General features: G+C 49.2%; 1 protein-coding gene across 6 annotated transcripts; it reads left to right on the forward strand.

Moving 5' to 3' along the window:
- Positions 1-1634: 1634 nt before the first annotated feature.
- Positions 1635-19902, forward strand: Dhcr7 (7-dehydrocholesterol reductase). 6 transcript variants are annotated; one of them, XM_031389005.1, is made up of 11 exons: positions 1635-1806; positions 2032-2157; positions 3249-3327; positions 5843-6011; positions 8556-8766; positions 9828-10050; positions 11164-11254; positions 11891-12104; positions 14389-14593; positions 16654-16785; positions 18242-19902. In XM_031389005.1, the coding sequence occupies exons 5-11, from the start codon at positions 8681-8683 to the stop codon at positions 18704-18706; spliced, it is 1416 nt and encodes a 471-aa protein (XP_031244865.1). In that variant the 5' UTR covers positions 1635-1806; positions 2032-2157; positions 3249-3327; positions 5843-6011; positions 8556-8680; the 3' UTR covers positions 18707-19902. The 6 variants fall into 6 exon arrangements, with proteins under 6 accessions (XP_031244865.1, XP_031244862.1, XP_031244861.1 ...); XM_031389002.1 differs by lacking the exon at positions 5843-6011; XM_031389001.1 differs by lacking the exons at positions 3249-3327; positions 5843-6011.

Below are 19902 nucleotides of genomic sequence, written 5' to 3' on the forward strand. Positions count from 1 at the left end.
GGGACCCTAGAACACAGGGTCAGTAAGGAAAAAAAAAAAAAAACCCGCTTGTCCATCCTGATAAAAGTAAGTTGGTTTGGATTGGCAAGATGGTGAAGTAGGTAAAGTACTTGCAGTGTAAACCCGGCTACCTGGGTTCAGTCCCTGGAATTTACATAAAGGTAGAAAGAAAACCAACTACACAAAGTTGGTTTGACATCCACACACAGGTTACAGCACGTGCATCTGACCACCCACCCACCCCATAGTGAACACACAATTGTTTCTTAACCTGTGGGCTGAAACTCCTTTGAGGTTGCATTTTACATCTCTTTTTTTTTTTTAAGGTTTATTTATTATTATATGCAAGTACACTGTAGCTGTCTTCAGACACACCAGAAGAGGGCGTCAGATCTCAGTATAGATGGTTGTGAGCCTCCATGTGGTTGCTGGGATTTGAACTCAGGACCTTTGGAAGAGCAGTCAGTGCTCTTACCTGCTGAGCCATCTCTGCAGCCCCTACATCTCTTGTATATCAGATATTTACATTGTGATTCATAGCAATAGCAAAATTACAGTTATGAAGTAGCAACAAGATAATTTTATGGTTGGGGGTCACCGCAACATGAAGCCTCACAGCATGAGGAAGGTTGAGAACCACAACACTATAGTAATAAATGGGTTTTTCCAGGTTTTTTCGAGACAGAGTTTCTCTGTGTAGCTTTGTCTGTTCTGTAACTTGTTCTGTAGACCAGGCTGGCCTCAAACTCACAGAGGTCTGCCCGTCTTTGCCTTCTGAATGCTGGGGTTGAAGGCGTGTGCCACCACTGCCCAGCAGAAAGTTTTAAAATTTGTCAAAAGTTAAAGAACTGAATTTTTGATAGAAGACTATCAGCTAATAAGTAATAGTTTAACAAGTTTGAAAGAATGTTGAAATCAAGCCAGCTCTTCCTAACAAGAAGTATTTGATGTCCCAAGTATCCTCAATGAATGCTAAATCATCAGGATCAAAGGTTGTTTGGAAACATTGTATTTACCATTCTCAAAATAACACTCTGCTCATTTTACTGATTAATCAAGAGAAAGATGGTGGCAAAAGAGATGGCTCAGGGGTTAAGAGCACTGACTTATCCTGATGAAGATCCAGGTTTGATTCCTAGCACCCATGTGCCAGCTCATAACTCCAGTTCCAGGGGTGACTATGTTTGTATGTATGTACATATGCATGCATGTCAAGAGCGATAGAAGCCTTGGAAAGGGAAATACTGATGGCTGAGCAACCATGTGGGTGCTGGGGTTTGAACCCTGGTCATCTGAAGAGCAGCCACTACTCTTAACTGCTGAGCCATCTCTCCAGTCCCGACCGTATATTCTGTATAACCTATTATTCTATCCAAATGTGTACCCTGACCGGATCCCGGGGTTTGGAAGAAAAGAGCAATAAAGGACATTGTTGGGTAGCTGAGGCACCAGCACGTGGACAATAGCTAACAGTGTTGAAGTCAGTTTGCTACCAGTTTGTTTCGTTGTGGCTGCAGGAGACTCGCCAGGAGAGGGCGACTGTAACTAACGAACGTCAGGTGGCAGGGAGGAAAGAGATGAAAAGAGTGAAACTCTTCCCAGGTGCTTTGTTAAGGCTCCCCAATACCCTTAGGGGTACGGCGGTGTGACTGAGTCCTGCCCACCAGGGGACCTGTTTGGCTGTCCTGCTAGGGCCTCAGCTGCATTCACAATCTGCTAGCTGCTTCTTCCTTGCTTATCTGGTCTGGTCTTGTCCCGTGGTCTCGGCAATATCTGCTGTTCCGTGCACAAGATGCTCTCCTTCAGGTAGGAGCTCTGCAGCAGGGTAAACTTAGGCACGGGAGGGGCAGGCTCGGGGCCTGAGCTGCAGAATCCATACTGGCATCCTTCCTCCCACCAAGCCTAGTCGGACCGGAGACCCCAGGGGCGTGGGCGGGGCGGGGCCCGTCCTGCTGTCAATCTCAAGCCTGCGGCTGCGGACTGGCGGGCCTGGTGGTCTCCGAGTCAGCTCACTGCCTTCACCAATCACAGGGCGCGGCTCGCGAAATCCACTTCCGATTGGTCGTCTATGACCTCACGTCATCGGGGCGGAGCTTCAGGCAGACACTTAGAGCGCTCCTGGAGAGTGTGGATCAGCCGCCTGGATCCCGCATTCAGGTGAGAGAATTCGTGGGCGCAGACCAGGCCTGAGTGCAGGAGAAGGACGGTGCGCACAGACGTGGGAGGGGGAAAGCGTCGAGAGTGCAGAAGAGTGGGCCGTATATACAAAAGAAGAGAGTGAGTATTCAGGAAGTTCAGTTTGTGCAGTTGCGGGGGCGGGGTGGGGGGTAGATGTGTATGTAGATGAGGGTATGCCTGCTTGCACAGGTTTTAGGTAGATTAGTGAACAGATGTGCAGATTTAGAGGCGTGTGCTCTGGTTTGGGGAAATGTGTGCTGAGGGAGGGGGCCTGAAGACCGGTAGGAAGGGAGATACTTTGCCCAGATGGTCAGGTGCATCTATGATCAGGTATGGAGATGGACCTTGCTTAGCTTAGCTGGGGCCTTTGGGCAGGAGAGGCAGCCATCTCCTGTGAGATGAGGGTCCAGCCCCCTGGGGGACCTTCGAATGCTCAGGTATAGAGGGGCAAGTATAAACTCACCCCATGACCCATTCTCCTATCCTAGAGCATATACAGCCTGGAGAATCTCTTCATTGAATTTGAATGATTCTATTTATTCTCTCGGGAGATAGATGGATTGCCCACTGCCATAAGGATCACCGGACGATCTAGGCATACCTGGCATCCCCAGGTTGTGGAGAGTCCCATGTCCCCCTAAAGATCAAGATGGTTTTCAAAGGAAGAATTCAAACAACCGAACATCTTTAATTTTTGAGCTACTTCTGATAGAATCTTAAAATTACTCTTTAAAACAAACAGACAAAAACAAAGTAGTTGATGGGTGTACAGGGTCTGCATGCTAGAAAGAGGTGCGCCTAATAGTGTATGGTTAAAACCCTGCTGCCAAAGAATTTGGTAAAAGCAAACCAAAACCAAAACAACAACAAAAACCATTTGGACAGAAAGGAGGGACAGTAGATGTATGTAAATGAGAATTGTGGAACAATCTGGAAGGGTAGTGAGGCCTACGATGGACTTGAGGGTGGAGAAAACACTTTTGATTTCATATCTGACGTCTATTTTGGAACTTCTGAAAAGCAGAAATCTTATAGCTTTGATTAGAACCAGAGATTATACCAAATCTTAGGTCATCTCCTTCCTCATTGGGCTCATTTCTGGAAGCTTCAGGAATTGCTGTTCCTCTACAGGGACCTCAAGCTTTCAAGGTAAGCCAGACCAAAGTTCTGTGTACAGAGCATCAGAGGAGCCCCTGTGCAAAGCTCACCAGCCTTGGGTCACTCCAGAAGCCAGCCTCCCTGACCTGGGGAAAGTGGTGGGGCCCAATGAACGCCCACATGCCATTTAATTACAGGATCTCTTCTGCTAGGAAAAGGAAACCCCAACATGCTACCATTGGTAATGCTTCCGGAGATTTAGAACCTCTAAGTCTTCCAGGTCCTCCTGTGATACAGGAGGGAGCGGCTCATCTCTGCTCACACCTGCAGAGCCGGATCTTTCTAGCACTGGGTGCCAGAGCTTCTGATTTCTTTGGAGATTGTCAGTGGGTGTGACATAAGTTTATGTGTCTATACAGAGCACTGCAGGATGTTCTTTGCATCTGCCTGCTGCCACAACCCCAAGTATTTCCTAGGATAGATTCCCATTGGTACGTGTAGGGGAACGTGCTTCTTGCCACACACTCATTTCCAGGATTTCCTACCTTTCCATCTTAAAATCCAACCCGAGGCTAACAGATCTCCAGAATGGGTGTCCTACTGCTTCTGGAATATTCCAGTGACATAGATGCTTCTCTATATGGAAGATCCCTGGAATCTGATATGCAAAGTTAGCCATGTCATCATTACTGCACAGCCTCTCTGTGTGCCAAAGTGGAGCACCAGGCCCAGCCTTGTCTGGTAGGCCATGTGAGTAGTCACCAAATTGCCCTGCCTTCTTCTTTTCCCATTGTCTCATCTGTGAACAGTATTCATTCTTCTGGTGGGCTGGGCACCTGGCACTTGGCAAAAGCTGAATGAATTGTAGCTCTGGCATTAGGTTATGTCATCCTGTGAAAGCCTGGCAGCAGCTCCTTGTAGACATACCTTTTTGTTGCCTCTTCAGGGTGTGGAATAACCGAGCTGTGTCCACTAGGGTCTGGTGATGTCTCATATCCCCTCCAAGGAGAGATCTGAAAGGCTCGCCTTTCCCCAGCACTGCCTGTGTGAGTTTCTCACCGCCTCGAGGCCACCCATAAGTCAGGCCAAGCCAGCCCACATGGGTCTTCGAGGGGAGAGTCTACTCCCATGATACACCTCCCCAGACTTCCGACCTACAGAAGCCATGAGAAATGCTGAAAGGCTTGTTTAGGTTTGCCATGCCCCGGCTTTGTGCTTTCTGCTGATTTAATAGCTGTCTCCTGACCTCCACATATGCTCCCTTCCATAGGAAGGATGGATATTAAAAATTGACACATACATATAACCCCTAGTACATAGGAGATGAAGCCAGACAGGTTAGAAATTATAGGTCATTCTTGGCTACACAGTAAGTTCAAGGCCACATGCCCATGAATGGCCTGTCACCTTCCTCTGTACTGGTGTCACCCCTCAAGGCCACAGGTGTTCTGCTTTTAGAACCAACCACCCTGGCTGCAGCAGCTTCCATTATAGGGTGTTGCATCTGAGGCCTTGGTGCACAACCCCTCCCCTTGGCCATCGGGTTCGTGGTGAGCATTTTTGCTTTTCTCTTCCTGAGTTGTCACTGAAATCATCCCACCTTCTTAGGTGTGGTAGATAATTTTCCAGTTGCTGTGTGGCCATAAGTGCCAATGGTGGCTTTGTCTAGTCAGCTGAACAAAGCCTTCTGCTTTCTTGACCTGAGTCATGTTATTTCCTTTTCCTTCTTTTCTTTTCTTTTTGGTTTTTCGAGACAGGGTTTCTCTTTGTAGCCCTGGCTGTCCTGGAACTCACTCTGTAGACCAGGCTGGCCTCGAACTCAGAAATTCGCCTGCTTCTGCCTCTGCCTCTGCCTCTGCCTCCGCCTCCCAAGTACTGGGATTAAAGGCGTGCGCCATCACCGCCCGGCTTCCTTCCTTTTCCTAAGACAGGATCTCACTTTTTTGCTCTGCTGACCTGGAACTCACTGTTTAGACCAGTTGGGCCTCAAGCTCACAAAGATCTGTCTGACTCTGCTTCTCAAGTGCTGGGATTAAAGAGGAGAATACTACCCTGCCTGGCCCATTGGTTTCATTTAGCATATGGGGCACTAATGAACCTTCCTCGTCTGTCCTTTATTAAGATGGCCATCACAAATCCTTGGGATTGTAGACTTATGTGCCATGGGGCACTCAATAGGTCCCCGATTCTCTTGCATTCCCATGAAAACTGGTTCCCTAGCCAGGTTGTTCTCTGAGCTAGTTTGTGTTCTTGACATCTTAGTGGGTTCTAGTATGTTCCATGGGAATGTGCCAGCTCCAGGGTGAGTGCCAGGATGGGCATCCCTGGGAAACCTGTTAATGTCTGGCCTACCTCTGCTACCTCTAGCACTCCTGAACCTCTGGAAACTTCCATTCACTCACCCCAGCGAAGCCCTTCAGGCTCCTGCTGACACAGCTCAGCCACCCCTAGATGGACTCTGTTGAGTGTGTACCCCAAGCCCTGAGTCTGTCCCTTAGTTGATGTCAGCAATGACCTTGACACATACAGTGTGGATCCTTATCTGCCGCTCACCTTGACATTTCAGTCTCCTGGGTGACCTCAGTGTTTTTGTGGCCTCTGTGGCTGGGTGTTGCTCAGTGTATGGACAAGGATTGATCAGACCTTGGGGGACTTCTGAGCCTGGACATTTCGAGAGCCATTTTTGAGAAAGACAGCTTCATTCTATTGTGAAACCTGTAGCCCAGAGGTCAAAGGTGAGTTCGTTGCTCACAGTGCCCTTGAGCATGGACAGTGGAAGTGAGGCGCTGTTTTAAAAGCTGAAGAATAGACTGGAGAGGTGGCTGGGGGGCAAAAAACACTGGCTGCTCTCCCAGAGGACCTGGGTTTCCCCAGCACCTATATGGTGGCTCACAACTCTCGGTAACTCTCTTCGGTTCCAGAGGATCTGACATTTTCTTCTTCTGTGAGTGGTATACAGACAAACAAGTAGACAAAATCCTCATGCACATAGGATTAGGAAAAAAAAAAAAACCCAAATGAAGGAACCAGTGCACCAGCCATGTGTCAGCTGTTCATGAGGCTTGGGAGTAGAAGGGCCTCCCCTCTCCCCAGCCACCACACATTTATATCTTTTTACAGAATCTGGTGCCGGTGACAGAGGTATGACCAGATTCCTGACCTCCACATAAATTTAAAATAGTTACTTTTGTATTTTTTTTCCAGAGTCTCAGGTAGACCAAGCTGGCCTTGAACTTTATGTATAATTTAGGATGGCCTTGAACTCCTGATCCTCCTGCCTCCAAGTGCTGGGAACACAGGAGTGCACTATCACACCTTTGTGTGTGCTTGGCTCTGCCAACTCTACCAACTAAGCCAAGGACCGGCCCCACTTGTTATTTTAATCACATTTCTGTACTGTGTTTGGAGGAGTATGCCATAGGGTATAGAGGTCAGACAACAACCCGTAAGAGTTGCTTCTCTCCCTCCAGCACATGGCTAACAGGGTTTGAACTCAGGTTGTCTGCCTCAGCAACAGGCACCTTTCCCTCCTGAGCCATCTTGCCAGTCTTTGTCTTTTTATTTCATGGTAGACAGTGCATGCTATTGCTAGGTGTGGTGGAGCACACCTGTCGTCCCAGTCATTGGGAGGGTGAGACTGGAAGATCGCTGTGAGTTCTGGGCCAGTCTAGGCTGTAAAATAAATCCCTGACTCAAAAAAAAAAAAAAAAAAAATCAGAAAGCCTGTCCTTGTGGACAGTGTGCTTTAATATCTCCAGTGTGGAGGGCTGAGGTTCTTTTCTCATGGGCTTGCATAATTTTCTAGCATGGTAGACTATCATAAAGCGATGTTGGTGCCAAGCTTTATGTCCTTGGGGCTTATCAGTGAGTCAGAGAAAGAAGAATGCCAGTTCCCTCTTTTGAGACTCCTGGAAGGCATGCGGGCACGTGGCTCTGGGTTTACTGTGATTAGTGTAGGCACTGGAGATCAGGGAGATAAGGGAGACTTTGGTAGATACATGGGACTGTAAATGGGGCCATACACCAAGTGCATTTTGAGTGCTCCAGGGCAAGAAGCAGTGTTGTAGTTCTCAGTGTGTGGGGGTAGGGGATGAGCATGGAGGAGTCAGGGGCAGGGCTGTCAAAAACAGGTTGATACATCCAGGCAGCACAGGCTCTGAGGCCAGGCTTGCTGGAGAACGAGACTTCATAGAGGCAGATCTCTCCCGTGCTCCCTTTTCATTCTCTGTGTGTTCTTTATATGTGCATAATATGTGGGTGGGCAAATGTGTACCTTGGTGTGTGTGAGTAGAGGTCAGAAGTCAGTTTTGGAGAGTTAATTTTCCTCGGCCATGTAGTCCTGGGGATCAGACTCAGGTGGTCAAATTTGGTGGTAGGCATCCTAACCTGCTGAACCATTCTGCTAGCACTGCTATGGCACCATTTCACTGATGGGGTGTGTGTGCGTGTGCGCACGTGTGCTCAGAGGCCACCGATGGTCAGCATGGAGTGTCCTCCTTCCTTGCTCTCCACCTTAGCTTTTGAGGCCACATCTAATGCTGAACTCTAGGCTGACTGATTTGGCTAGACTGTAGGGTTGCTCTTTGCTTTTCTAGCACTGGGATTGCAAGACCTCTGCTGCTGAGCCTGGCTGGTTTTTTAACATTGTTGCTGGGGATTGACCTCAGGTCCTTATGCTTACAAAGTAAATACTTTACTGAGCCTTCTCCACTGGCACTCTGAGGGCTTTTAAGATAGCAGTTTAAATCCTTGATATTTTAAAATTTTTACAAGCTAGATTGGTTTTGGAGGGGGAGGGGGAAGTTCTGGGGTGGGAAGACACCTGGAGGCCTTATCTATGAAGTGTGTCCTCCCCCCAAGGCCCTGGTGGGGGAGGGAATGAATAGTGAGCTACCTTCTACTGGAGGGAGAGGGACAGCGCACATGAGTGTACAAACAAAACATGCCTGTGCAGTGAGCAGAGTTACAGAGGGAAGCCACTTCCCATTAGCTGGTAACAGTCTACTGAGAAGGGGACCCGGGACCTTTTATGCTTTTATAGCTGTACAGGGACATCTGTAAACACGCTCCGAGAAGTAGTGTGTAATAGCAGGAAGACTGAAAGCCACATTCAAAGATGGTGAAGATCCTGGGGTCTAGAGGAGCAGGGATGTGGCAGGCAGAGCTAGTCTCTGCATCTGCCACAGCTGGGGAAGATATTAATGAGTGTGGTGGGGAGGTTGGGTGGGAGGGAGCAGGCTCAGCAAGCACCTAATAAGCACCTTCTTTTCTTCTCCCAGAATCTGTTGTGGGTAATCAGGTACTGAGAAAGCTACAAAGGCTGCCTGCTCTAGTCAGCACTTGAGTCCTTCGGGGTCTGGCTTTCTGAGAGGAGCTGAGCTTTTCTTCTGTCCCTCGGGGCCTGATGGCTTCGAAATCCCAGCACAACGGTCCCAAAGCCAAGAGTCCCAACGGCAAGGCTGAATCTCAAGGACAATGGGGCCGTGCCTGGTAAGGGGTTTGCCTGTTTTACTAATAAAAGGTTGAGGCCGACTCTCAAGGGTTTCAGCCTCAGGGATGTTAGGGATCTAGAAAAAAATGATTATTTTATAAAGACAAATGAAAGGTAAGCTGTTTCCCATTCCACAAAATAAAGAGTTGGAAAGAAGAGCTTAGAAACCATTTTGGGTACGCTATCCCATGTCCAAAGTGCTTGGGAATAGAAATCATCTCATTTCTGGTACATGTGTACCTTCAAGTACACACACACACATACACATATACACGCACACACACGCACACATGTACACACACACATTGAGATATGTGTGTGTGTGTGTATTCTGATATATCTTAGGGAAAGGATTATAAGAACCCCATGCTCATTACATGAACCTATTTTCAGCATGCCTATGTTTTTAATGCAACTTACCACATGAGGGCAGGGGTGGGACTTTCCTCTGTCTTACCCTGCCAGGAATCCAGGACTTTCAGATGACTCTAAGGGTCATCTTGAGCCCTGCCACCAACCCAGGAAAGCTGGGTTCGTGTTATGGTGCTGTCTCTGCCATTGAGCAATATGAATACATTGTGTGTTAAGTGTCCTTAATACATGAAGTGTATGAAGTGAATGGGGCCTGGGGAGCCACTGGCCCTGAGGGGCCATGTACTAGAACTAGTGGGAAAGGGTATCAGTTCAGAAATCCCTCTAGCCAGGGCAGGTCACTCATGCTGCTCCTGTGGCAGCACCTGAAGGTGTCCTCTCTGTGACCACCTACAAAATGCCCACAGACCAGTTCTAACTGGTGTGAAGGAGAGTCCGAGGGCACCTTGGAGGCCCCATGTGGTCCAAGGGGATTAGAGGGCATGTCAGAGAAGAGAGTCTCAGAGAGATGGAAGAGTGTCTTAGACATCCTGCCATGGGGTTTTAGGGACAAAAGGGAATCTCAGAGTCCTCCATTGGGCCCAAGGAGTGGGACATTTCATCCAAGGAACAGAAGGGGGTCTCTAAGTTCCTCGTGGGACTGAAGAACAAGAGCCTTCATGGTAACCACCCTCTGTCCTTCTCTCAGGGAAGTGGACTGGTTCTCCTTGGCCAGCGTCGTTTTCCTGCTGCTCTTCGCTCCATTCATTGTGTACTACTTCATCATGGCATGTGACCAGTACAGCTGCTCTCTGACTGCCCCCATGTTGGATATAGCTACAGGCCATGCTAGTCTGGCAGACATCTGGGCCAAGACACCGCCTGTGACAGCCAAAGCTGCCCAACTGTACGCCTTGTGGGTCAGCTTCCAGGTCAGTCCACTGCCTTGGGGCTGAGATGCAGTGGGGTCCCGTCTGGGGTGCAGACTTCTGACCCAGAATGATGCTCAAGTCTGGATGCAGCAGATACCTAGAAGCAGATACACAGAGCAGAAAGCACCTATGTGTCTTTATGGTCCGTCCCCCAACCCCCCAACGCCCCCACCTGGCCTTAGCTCAGCAGCATGCCCTACTGGGCAATGGGAGGGCATAGGGTGCCTGAGGGAGTTCCTTCACCCAGCTGAAATCTCATAGTAGCTTCTGGGAGGAGTTGTCTTAGACTTTGCTGCTTCCACAGGTTTCCAGAAAGTCCTACTCAAGAGTGTCTTTGTGATGCAACTTCTCTAATGTGAAAACTAGGAGGTCGCTAGGCAGGAGCAGCCTCCACAGGTCAGATGTTGGACACGGATATAAGTCTACACCTAGCACAGATTAGGGAACCACATGGGAATCAGGTCTCCCTTTTTTTTCCCCCCGCTAGGCAGAATCTTGCTTTGAGACTTGTCTCTCCCAGGGCCCAAGCTTTTGTACTCCAGGGTCTTCCTCCTTTTCATCACCTCTGTCCTCTGGGTGAGAAGGATAGCATGAATTGTGGTTGCTAAAGCATGGAAAAGCCTGGCTGTCCAGTAAAGGACCAGATAAACAATACATGGTCTGTGCATAAGAAGAACGCTACTAGACTGTAGAAAGGATGGGCCTCTGGTACAGGCCTCCCTCTGGGCCAGTGTTGGAAATAGCTGCCAAAGGGAAGATGCCAAGACCAATTGGAGCATTTGTATTTATATTGAATGTCTAGATCACATTCACCCGCTGGAAAGATTGGCAGCTCCCCGGGACTGCGGGAGAAGATGAGAAACAGTTGACAATAGGAACAGGGTTCCCCCTGTGTAAACAACAAAAAGTATTTGGGAGCGGGGGTTGAGACAGGGTTTCTTTGTATAGCCCTGGCCTGCCCTGGAACTTTATCTGTATACCAGACTGGCCTTGAACTCAAGAGATCTGCCTCTCTCTGCTTCCCGAGTGCTGACATTAAAGACATGTACCACTACCACTTAAAAAGTATTTTTTTTAAAGATATATTTATTTTATGTGTGCATTCCATTTCAGGTGCTGCTTTACTCCTGGCTTCCTGACTTCTGCCACAGATTTCTGCCAGGTTATGTGGGAGGCATCCAAGAAGGTGCCATTACTCCAGCAGGTAACCCTTTGATCTGAGTTGGTGGATGTCTTGCCCTGCCCAGTCTATCTCTGGCTCCTAGAGTAGCTGTCCCACGCTGCATCCCAAAAAAGAACCAATTTAGTTTGGACGCTGTCCACCAGGCCTCAAGGTTCCGGAGGACATCTATTGCTATTGTAGACGTGCACATTCAGCACTCAGGAACCCGATCCCTGACTCTGCTATCTTTCAGTCCTACTGCTTCACAGCAGTGGGAGGACCCCCGACTTCACACTGCTAATGGCATTGGGTTGGAATCCCACCTGTGCCTCCAGCAGAGATCTCTCAGAGAGGCATTGCAGCAAACACAAGGGGAGCCTGGGAGGACATAGGGTTGACTTCATCTGACCTTGCTCACACCTCAAAGATCTGTCCTCAAGTTGGGCTGGATAACGAGGGTGAGAAGCAACACAGAGCAGCCACAGCCCCACAGTGTGAAGGGTGCTGCTAGCCTTTAAGCCTGAGTATGAAACAGAAGATGGCCCCTGTCCTTTGGAATGGTACCTGGAAGCTCTAGCCAGGGTCTACAGCAACAGAGACCAGGGAGCAGATAGGTGTGAGGCAAGTACATGGCCAGGCCAGGTGATCTGAGAGTTCTCTGTCTGATTGTCTCTCTAGGGGTTGTAAACAAGTATGAAGTGAATGGGCTGCAAGCTTGGCTCATTACCCACATCCTCTGGTTTGTGAATGCTTACCTCTTATCCTGGTTCTCCCCCACCATCATCTTTGACAACTGGATCCCATTGCTATGGTGTGCCAACATCCTGGGCTATGCCGTGTCCACATTCGCAATGATCAAGGGCTACCTGTTCCCCACCAGCGCTGAAGACTGGTAAGTTCCTTAACGTCTGGGCAAGCCTAGAGTGGATGGTAGATTCTTCCACCCAGAGTCTGGCAAAGAAAGTTGAGGAGTGAGATCTGGGATCAGCCTTTTGGATGCCTGGATTTTCTTGCTTGAAGAACTGCTAGCGGTAGCCAAGGCTGCCATGGGAGCAGTTAAACTAGAAGAGCAACTTCTGGCTGAGGAGGAGGGAGATCTTTGCCTCTTTCTTTGGATTATTTCTTAAGAAAGAGCCTTAGAGAAACTCTTGTTACCTCAGCAACTTTACTGTAACCGCTTCCTAGGAGAGCCTCTGCTTGCTCACAGCATTCCCATGGAAACTTTGGGATGGAGATCAACTGTCCAGTCCATTCTGTCTACCCATCTACTCCTCCGTCCACCCATCCAACCACCTTCTTATCTGCTTACTTACCCATCTACCCATCAACTACTCATCCTTTTATCCACACACCCATTTTCCTCACATCTGTCTACTCATCCACCTCTCCACCCACACAGCCATTCACCGTCTACCACCTAATCATCCATTTGCTCTCCACATACCCACCCATACACCTATTATCTATCAGCTTATTTACCAACCCATCCATCCACCCATCCATCCACTTATCCATCTGCCTACCTATCTACCCATATTCCCATACACTCGATCCACTTATCCATCTATCTACCTACATATATATCCATCTAGCCACCCACTCCTCCATCCATCCATCCATCCATCCATCTATCCATCCATCCTACCATCCTTCCATCTACTCACCCATGAACAGATAGTTGGTGAGTTCTTCTAGAGTTCTTAATTTTGTCTGGGGATATAGATGAAAACAGAGCCTCTCTCCCTTAACTGTTGGCTTTGGCTTTTGGCAGTGAGCCTCAGATGAGAATGTTGGTGGCTTGTGTTACCTTACCTGCAGTTGAAAGAGTTAAATTTGAGACTTGTGCTGGCTAATGAGAAAATTGCAGGTTTGAAGAAAAACACAGTGGACCAAGGTCGAATATGTCCAAATAAGCCTGGGCAAAAATTAACAAGCTGTTAAGACATTCTGGGAACTAGCAGGCTGGAAAGATATAGAAGAAAAAACATGCAAGGATATGTCTGGGCAGACACTGAGTAGTGGGCCATCTGGTCCTCTTAAATATGGTTTAAGGTCAGATGCTCTGTTGACTCAGATTAACACCAACCTTAGGAATTTTCCACTCTGTTCTACACGTAATATAGTTAATATTTAAACTAGCCAATCATGTATAGCCACACTGATTCCTTTGTTCCCCCAGATCTTTTTCTATATAAACCCCTAAACCCTGAGCCTCATGGTTGATTCCACTATCTCCTGCATGAGATAGGTGTGGTGTCGGCCCGGAGCGCTCCAAAATTAAACTGCCTCTTGTGATTACATCAAGACGGTCTCTCGTGATTCCTTGGGTGCACGTCCTCCCGAGATTTGAGTGGGGGTCTCCCCACAGGGCTCTTTCACAGTTTACTGCCCTACTGCCTTTTATGGCTCCCAGAGCTGTTGCTCCTTTTGTAGATGTAATGTTTGGTTCTTTCTACTTAGCCTGACTGTGGGAACCTGCTGTCCCAGCTAGCAATAGTCCCCGTGCATGCACAGTAGGCTGTACCTAGAAAGGTTCTTCACTTCAGTTATCTCAGCTGATTCTCTCCTCTGGTCTTGGACGAAGGGTTTACAGTGGGGCAGGTGACAAAGGCCATGAACTCAGTCACTGAACTGTGGAACAGGGAGAAACATGGAGCTCTGGCTGTGAGCACAGGATATTTGCCTCGGAATCCAAGTGCCCCTGGGTTCTGTATCTCTGCTGAGCATGAGCACAGTGTACTCTGAATGCAGATACTGGTCTGAGTGTGGGGCCGTCATGCTCTCCCCTGCTTGGACACTTTAAGGTCACAGCTCCATCCAGGCTGCCTCTTTCAATTGCCACCACCTGAACGTTGGCTCCACAAAGCTGGATGGAGCTATGTATGGCAAGATATGCTAGTTGATTAAAGGTGTCTTTGGAGAGCAGGGGATGTGGCTCGTTGCTTAAGAAGAACACTGGCTACTATTGCAGAGGATCTGGGTTCAGTACCTAGCACTCACATGGCAGCTCACAGCTATTTCTAACTCCAGATCCAGGGGATCTGATTCCCTCTTCTAGCCTCTGAGGACCCTGTACCCACACGGTGCACAGAGAAGCATGCAGATAAAACATGTAAAGTATACATAAAATAAATCTAAAACAAAATTTTAATGTGTCTTCTGTCTATGTTTTTAAGCAAATTCACAGGCAATTTCTTCTACAACTATATGATGGGAGTTGAGTTCAACCCCCGCATCGGAAAGTGGTTTGATTTCAAGCTGTTCTTCAATGGACGCCCGGGGATTGTGGCCTGGACCCTTATCAACCTGTCCTTTGCTGCTAAACAGCAGGAGCTTTATGGCCATGTGACCAACTCCATGATTTTGGTCAATGTCTTGCAGGTAACTTGGTGTGCTTGCAGTCAGGGAGGGTAGGGCACCATACCTGCTGTTCTCTGAATGCCATTCTGTTCAGAGCTGGCCCTTCTAGGTCACAGTGAGTACATGCTAAAAATCTATCATTACATAGATGCCATTGTGCCAGCCCCTGAAGGGACACCATGTAGTCTGGCCTGGTCCAAGGACGACTCCCTTAGGTGCTGCCCTGTGTAATCCTCATAGTGGGAGAAGTTGAGACCCTGAGGAACGTCCTCTGTCCTGAGCAGCCAGAACTAGGAATCTCATGGCCAGGTGGGACCAACATGGGGGGACATTTTTGGAGGTTTCCATCCTTCAGTTAAAGGCAGTTGTCACTCAGGAGGCTGTGAAAGGATCGTTATGATTTCAAGACTGGCTGGGGGTTACATATTGAATTTGAGAGTAGCCTGGACTACAAGGTGAACCCCTATTTCAAGAACAACAGTAAGACCAGGGAGAGGGCTCTGTGGCTAAAGGGGCTTGCCCTGAGAGTATGAAGGCCAAAGTTCAGGGCTGGAGACATGGCTCAGCATTTAAGAGCATTGACTGCTCTTCCAGAGGTCCTGAGTTCAATTCCCAGCAACCACATGGTGGCTCACAACCATCTGCAATGGGAATTGATGCCCTCTTCTGGTGTGTCTGAAGACAGCTACACTGTACTCATATACATAAAATGAATAAATAAATCTTTTTCTTTTTTAAAAAGACCTAAGTTTGGATCCCCAGAACCTGTGTAACTCCAGCCTCAAAAGGCAGAGGCAGGGGAATCCCCAGAGCAGGCTGACCAGTGAGACTAACCATATCAATACATATCAATAAGCTCTGGGTTTGGCAGAACCTTGGCCTAATGAATAAAGTGGAAGGCTTCAATGAATAAAGTGGCCTCCACATGCACAGACATTTGTTCATGCACCCACATATATATCCCCATACACATACCACATATACACGTGTGTAAAAGAAAAGAAAGGGGGAAAAAAAAACCAATGTGGAAAAAAAAATCCCCAGTGGTGCTGGGGTATGGTCTGGGTCTAGTGTGTCCAGCAGGGCAGCAGGGGTCAGGGGAGAGTAGCTGCAGATGAGGAGGAGGCCACAGGCCCAGCTCCAGCTGACTGACTGTGTGCTAGGTGGGACCAGACTGCAGATGCACGACTGGATGGAGTAAGTCTCTGCCTCTCACCAGCTCTGGTCATGCGGACCTGTGGACCTGAGGAGTGGGTGATATGGCCAGGACCATGGCCTTTGGGAGAGATCTTCTCTGTGGTCCTCCATAAGGCTCCTTCTGTGCTGGGGCATAGAGATGGATGGAGAAGAGAGCACTGGGGTCTGGGCTCCTTAAGCCAGCTTCCTGGCACAGCCAAGGCTCAGGAAGCTGGGACTGTGTGTACGTGTTATAGGCAAGAAATCCCGGCATGCCTGAGTAATGTACCACTTCCCCTTTATAAAGGACTGCCTCAGGCAGGGTGAAATCCCGGCATGCCTGAGTAATGTACCACTTCCCCTTTATAAAGGACTGCCTCAGGCAGGGTGAACATTGCCACTTTTGCAACTCTGATTAATACCCTTAGTACCTAGAGTCTCTGGAAGGCTCTCTGTGTCCTAGCTATAGTCACAGCTTATGGCCCTTAAGGTGGGAAGTGACAAGCAAGGCCTTTGCTTGTGTCCATCTCTGTGAATGGACCTCAGTCTCCTTGGATACCATAGTCATGGTTCTGTTGGACAGCTGACAGGGGCCAATGCTGGGACATTCACCATATGGATGTCCATGTCGTTGTCTACCGTGGTACTCAACACCAGCTTCCCAGGGACAGTCCCTGAGCTCCTGCATCCTGAGCCCCCTCTGCTCTGAGCTCCACATCTCATGTCCCCTGTGGGAACTATAGGTGGGAGCCCTTCCTGCTGATGAAAGTGGCCCCTCCACCCTTCTAACGTTCCCAGGCCCACAGTAACTTAATCAAGTTACTTAGCAACACCCTCATCTGCCGGACCCCCATACCCCCCTTGCATGAGGCTGTGATGGTGACAGTGCTGTCTTTGTCTTGCAGGCCATCTACGTGTTAGACTTCTTCTGGAATGAAACGTGGTACCTGAAGACCATTGACATCTGCCATGACCACTTTGGGTGGTACCTGGGTTGGGGCGATTGTGTGTGGCTACCCTACCTCTACACACTGCAGGTGAGGAGGAGCAAGGGGGTGGGGCACAGTGTTACCAGCTTCGTGGGCATTGGCTGTGTGCTCTCCAGGTGCTCCAGACTGACCTTGAGCAGATACACGTGCTGAGCTTACCAGGGTGTTAGTCCTTGGGGTTCACTGGGCCAGTGTCTTCTCCCAAGGGAGGGAAAGCTTGCATCACTGATATCTTTGACCCAGTATGGGATTTGGCTCCGACTCCACCCATCCTACACCAAAGGTACCAAAAGTGGGAAGTTCATTTAACACAGCTGGCCTACCAACTGTAGCTCACTCACCCTTGCCTTCCCTAATGTGCACATGGCCACGGCTGGGCAAAGTCAACCCACAAAAGGCCTGGAGGGCTGCTGAGAACTGTTACTGAAACCGAATAGCAGTCTTTGTGGAATGGTTTTCACACCGCCTTTAGGCTGATTCACGTAGCCACCTGTAGTTGGTCTGGGAGGACCTGGGATGGCACCAGCGGAGCGTGTCCCTAATCATCCCTGTGGTCATAGACCCCCACCCTCCCCCCACATCAACTATGGCAGGATAGAGCCATCATCAGGGTGGCCAGCAGTGACTTAAGCTGGCCTGTATGTCTTTATTCCCACCCACTTGGATGTGTTGGCACCGTGGTAGTAGGGGCCTGCTCCACATTTCCTGCTGTTACCTGAAGCGGCTGGAAGGAGCTCAGAAGGCTGTTGGCCTCTCCAGGTGGGAGTCAGAAAAGTGGGCGTCTGTTGGGTGGTCACATAGCTGATGGGGACGTGGATTGTGGAAGTGGCCTGGCTACCTATGCAAGGGTGCTGAGAAAGCAGTTGTTCCCAGCAGAGAGGAGGGGGCAGAGTAAGGACTTGGACAGGTGTCAGCTGCAGACTCACACTGTGGATCCTCACCAGCCGTAAGCAGCTCACAGGGTTGGGTTTCTGTACTGACTGGGCATAGGCTCATGGGCCACCTCATTGTATCTGTAGTGCCAGTATGTGAATTGATGACAGAGACCACACTTAACTCAGGTCTTTCTATCTAGCAGGCCTCGTTTCAGCCTCAGGATACAATGACCTCTATGTTAAGGAGTCCACAGATTAAACCAAACATGCATTGGAAGTAATTTTTTAGAAACTTGCTGCTGGGCCTGGAGGCACACACATGTAATCTCAGCTTTTGGGAGGTTGAGGTAGGAGGGTTGAGAGTTCAGTCCCCCTCCGCTGCATAGTAAGTTCGAGGTCAACGTAGGCTACATGAGACTTATCTCAAAACAAAAAACAAAATCCCTGAGTGCTGGGATTACAGATGTGTACCTTCATGACCCCTTGTATCTTATTTAACAGGAAAGGAAGCTAGCATGATGAGTCTAGGGCAGGAGCAGGGTCTACACTTCTTAGCCCACACTGATGCTCACCCTGTTCTGTGGTAGGGTCATCTTTTATCTTTCTTTTCTCATCCTCTCTCCTGACAGGGCCTGTACTTGGTGTACCATCCTGTGCAGCTCTCCACCCTCAATGCATTGGGCATCCTGCTACTCGGCCTCGTGGGTTACTATATCTTCCGAATGACCAACCATCAGAAGGACCTGTTCCGCAGGACCGATGGGCGCTGCCTCATCTGGGGCAAGAAGCCCAAGGCCATCGAGTGCTCCTACACATCAGCCGACGGGCTGAAGCACCGCAGCAAGCTGTTGGTTTCAGGCTTCTGGGGTGTGGCCCGCCACTTCAACTATACTGGTGACCTGATGGGCAGCCTTGCCTACTGCCTGGCATGTGGTGGCGGCCACCTCCTCCCCTACTTTTACATCATCTATATGACTATCCTGCTCACCCACCGCTGCCTCCGCGATGAACACCGCTGTGCCAGCAAGTATGGCCGTGATTGGGAGCGCTACACAGCCGCTGTGCCGTACCGCCTGCTGCCCGGAATCTTCTGAAGGCCGTCCTGGGAAGCGTAGAGAGGTGTCACTGAGTGTGTAGAGTTGGGTGCATGGGGGCTGGCATCTGGCTTTCCCCTGCAGGGGCCTCTTCAGTTTGCTCCTCTGGAGAATGGAGAGCCTGGTGTCCCACAGTGGCTCGTGGCAGCTGGAGAGCTGAGTTCACACTGATGCCCCAGCAGATTGATTTGTTCTCTCTGTTCAGCGTCCTGAGGGCAGAGGACCTTTCATGTTTGTCTGTTGAGAGCTCACCATCTATGCTGTGTAGATAGCTTAGGCTTATCAGATGTCTCCCGTGATTGGGCCATCCTGATAAACTGGAGACAATGTAAGATCTAAAGAGTTTGCCAATGTCATCACCCCCAACCTGTCCTGGTGGGCTAGACCCCGTTTTTGTCTGTAGCGTGTGCAGTGTTAATTGATCAGCAACGGGTTCAGGGGCCATTGAAGGAGGAAGGCTTTTTGTTTAGGTTCTTGTTTTTTTGTTTTTTACCCCAGGAATATCAGGCAGTGGACTGGGATATCCAGGGGGCACTGCCCACTGCACAATCCCTGGCTAACTTGATAGCCAGGGTTCCCAGGACTCCCTGAGTACCAACCTAGCAGCTCATCCAGCCGCCCTCTTCCAGAAGGTGCTTCTTGTTTACCTCTGAGACTTCGGCTCAGACAACCCAGAGTGCATCACCAGTCAGTGGCCTTAGCCACACCTTCCCCAACAGGAGATCCAGCGTTGGGGAAGGAACCCATTCTCATTAGGGACACTGCCCCCATCCCACCCCCCCCCAAAAAACTCAGGGTATTCTGTAAAATTAGTTAGGCTCATCTTCGCCTTGCAGGTAGTTCTTTGTATTTAATTTGCCTTGTTAAATGAGTCATGTTGTGCTGTCTCCTGAATGGGTCTGACCAGTACGGGATTGGTGTGGGAGTGAGGGCTGTTCTATGGTGTAGGATGGAACCCAGGGAAGAATTAGAGCCAATGCCTAGGGCACTGTCAAAACTTCGCATCCTACTGTACACCACCCTCCGTAGTTCCCCTGATAGTACAAAACTCTGCCGGGTCACTTGCTTGTCAGAGGTGAGGAGTTCATTCCATTTGCCAGTGATAGGAAAAGCCACAGTGAATGGAGAAGCCACACAGCTGGGCCTGGACTTTTCTTTTTTCTGGAGAAGTAGAGGTGAATGAGAGGTGAGTGGTA

The sequence above is a fragment of the Mastomys coucha genome, unplaced genomic scaffold (genome assembly GCF_008632895.1).
Source record: "Mastomys coucha isolate ucsf_1 unplaced genomic scaffold, UCSF_Mcou_1 pScaffold21, whole genome shotgun sequence".
NCBI classification, from domain to species: Eukaryota; Metazoa; Chordata; class Mammalia; order Rodentia; family Muridae; genus Mastomys; species Mastomys coucha.

Excerpts from the sequence above, each read along its gene's own strand:
- Dhcr7 (XM_031389005.1), top strand. The coding sequence starts at position 8,681 with ATGGCTTCGAAATCCCAGCACAACGGTCCCAAAGCCAAGAGTCCCAAC. Across the intron at positions 12,105-14,388 it reads CCCACCAGCGCTGAAGACTG|CAAATTCACAGGCAATTTCT; the intron begins GTAAGTTCCTTA and ends TATGTTTTTAAG. Across the intron at positions 14,594-16,653 it reads TTTTGGTCAATGTCTTGCAG|GCCATCTACGTGTTAGACTT; the intron begins GTAACTTGGTGT and ends TTTGTCTTGCAG.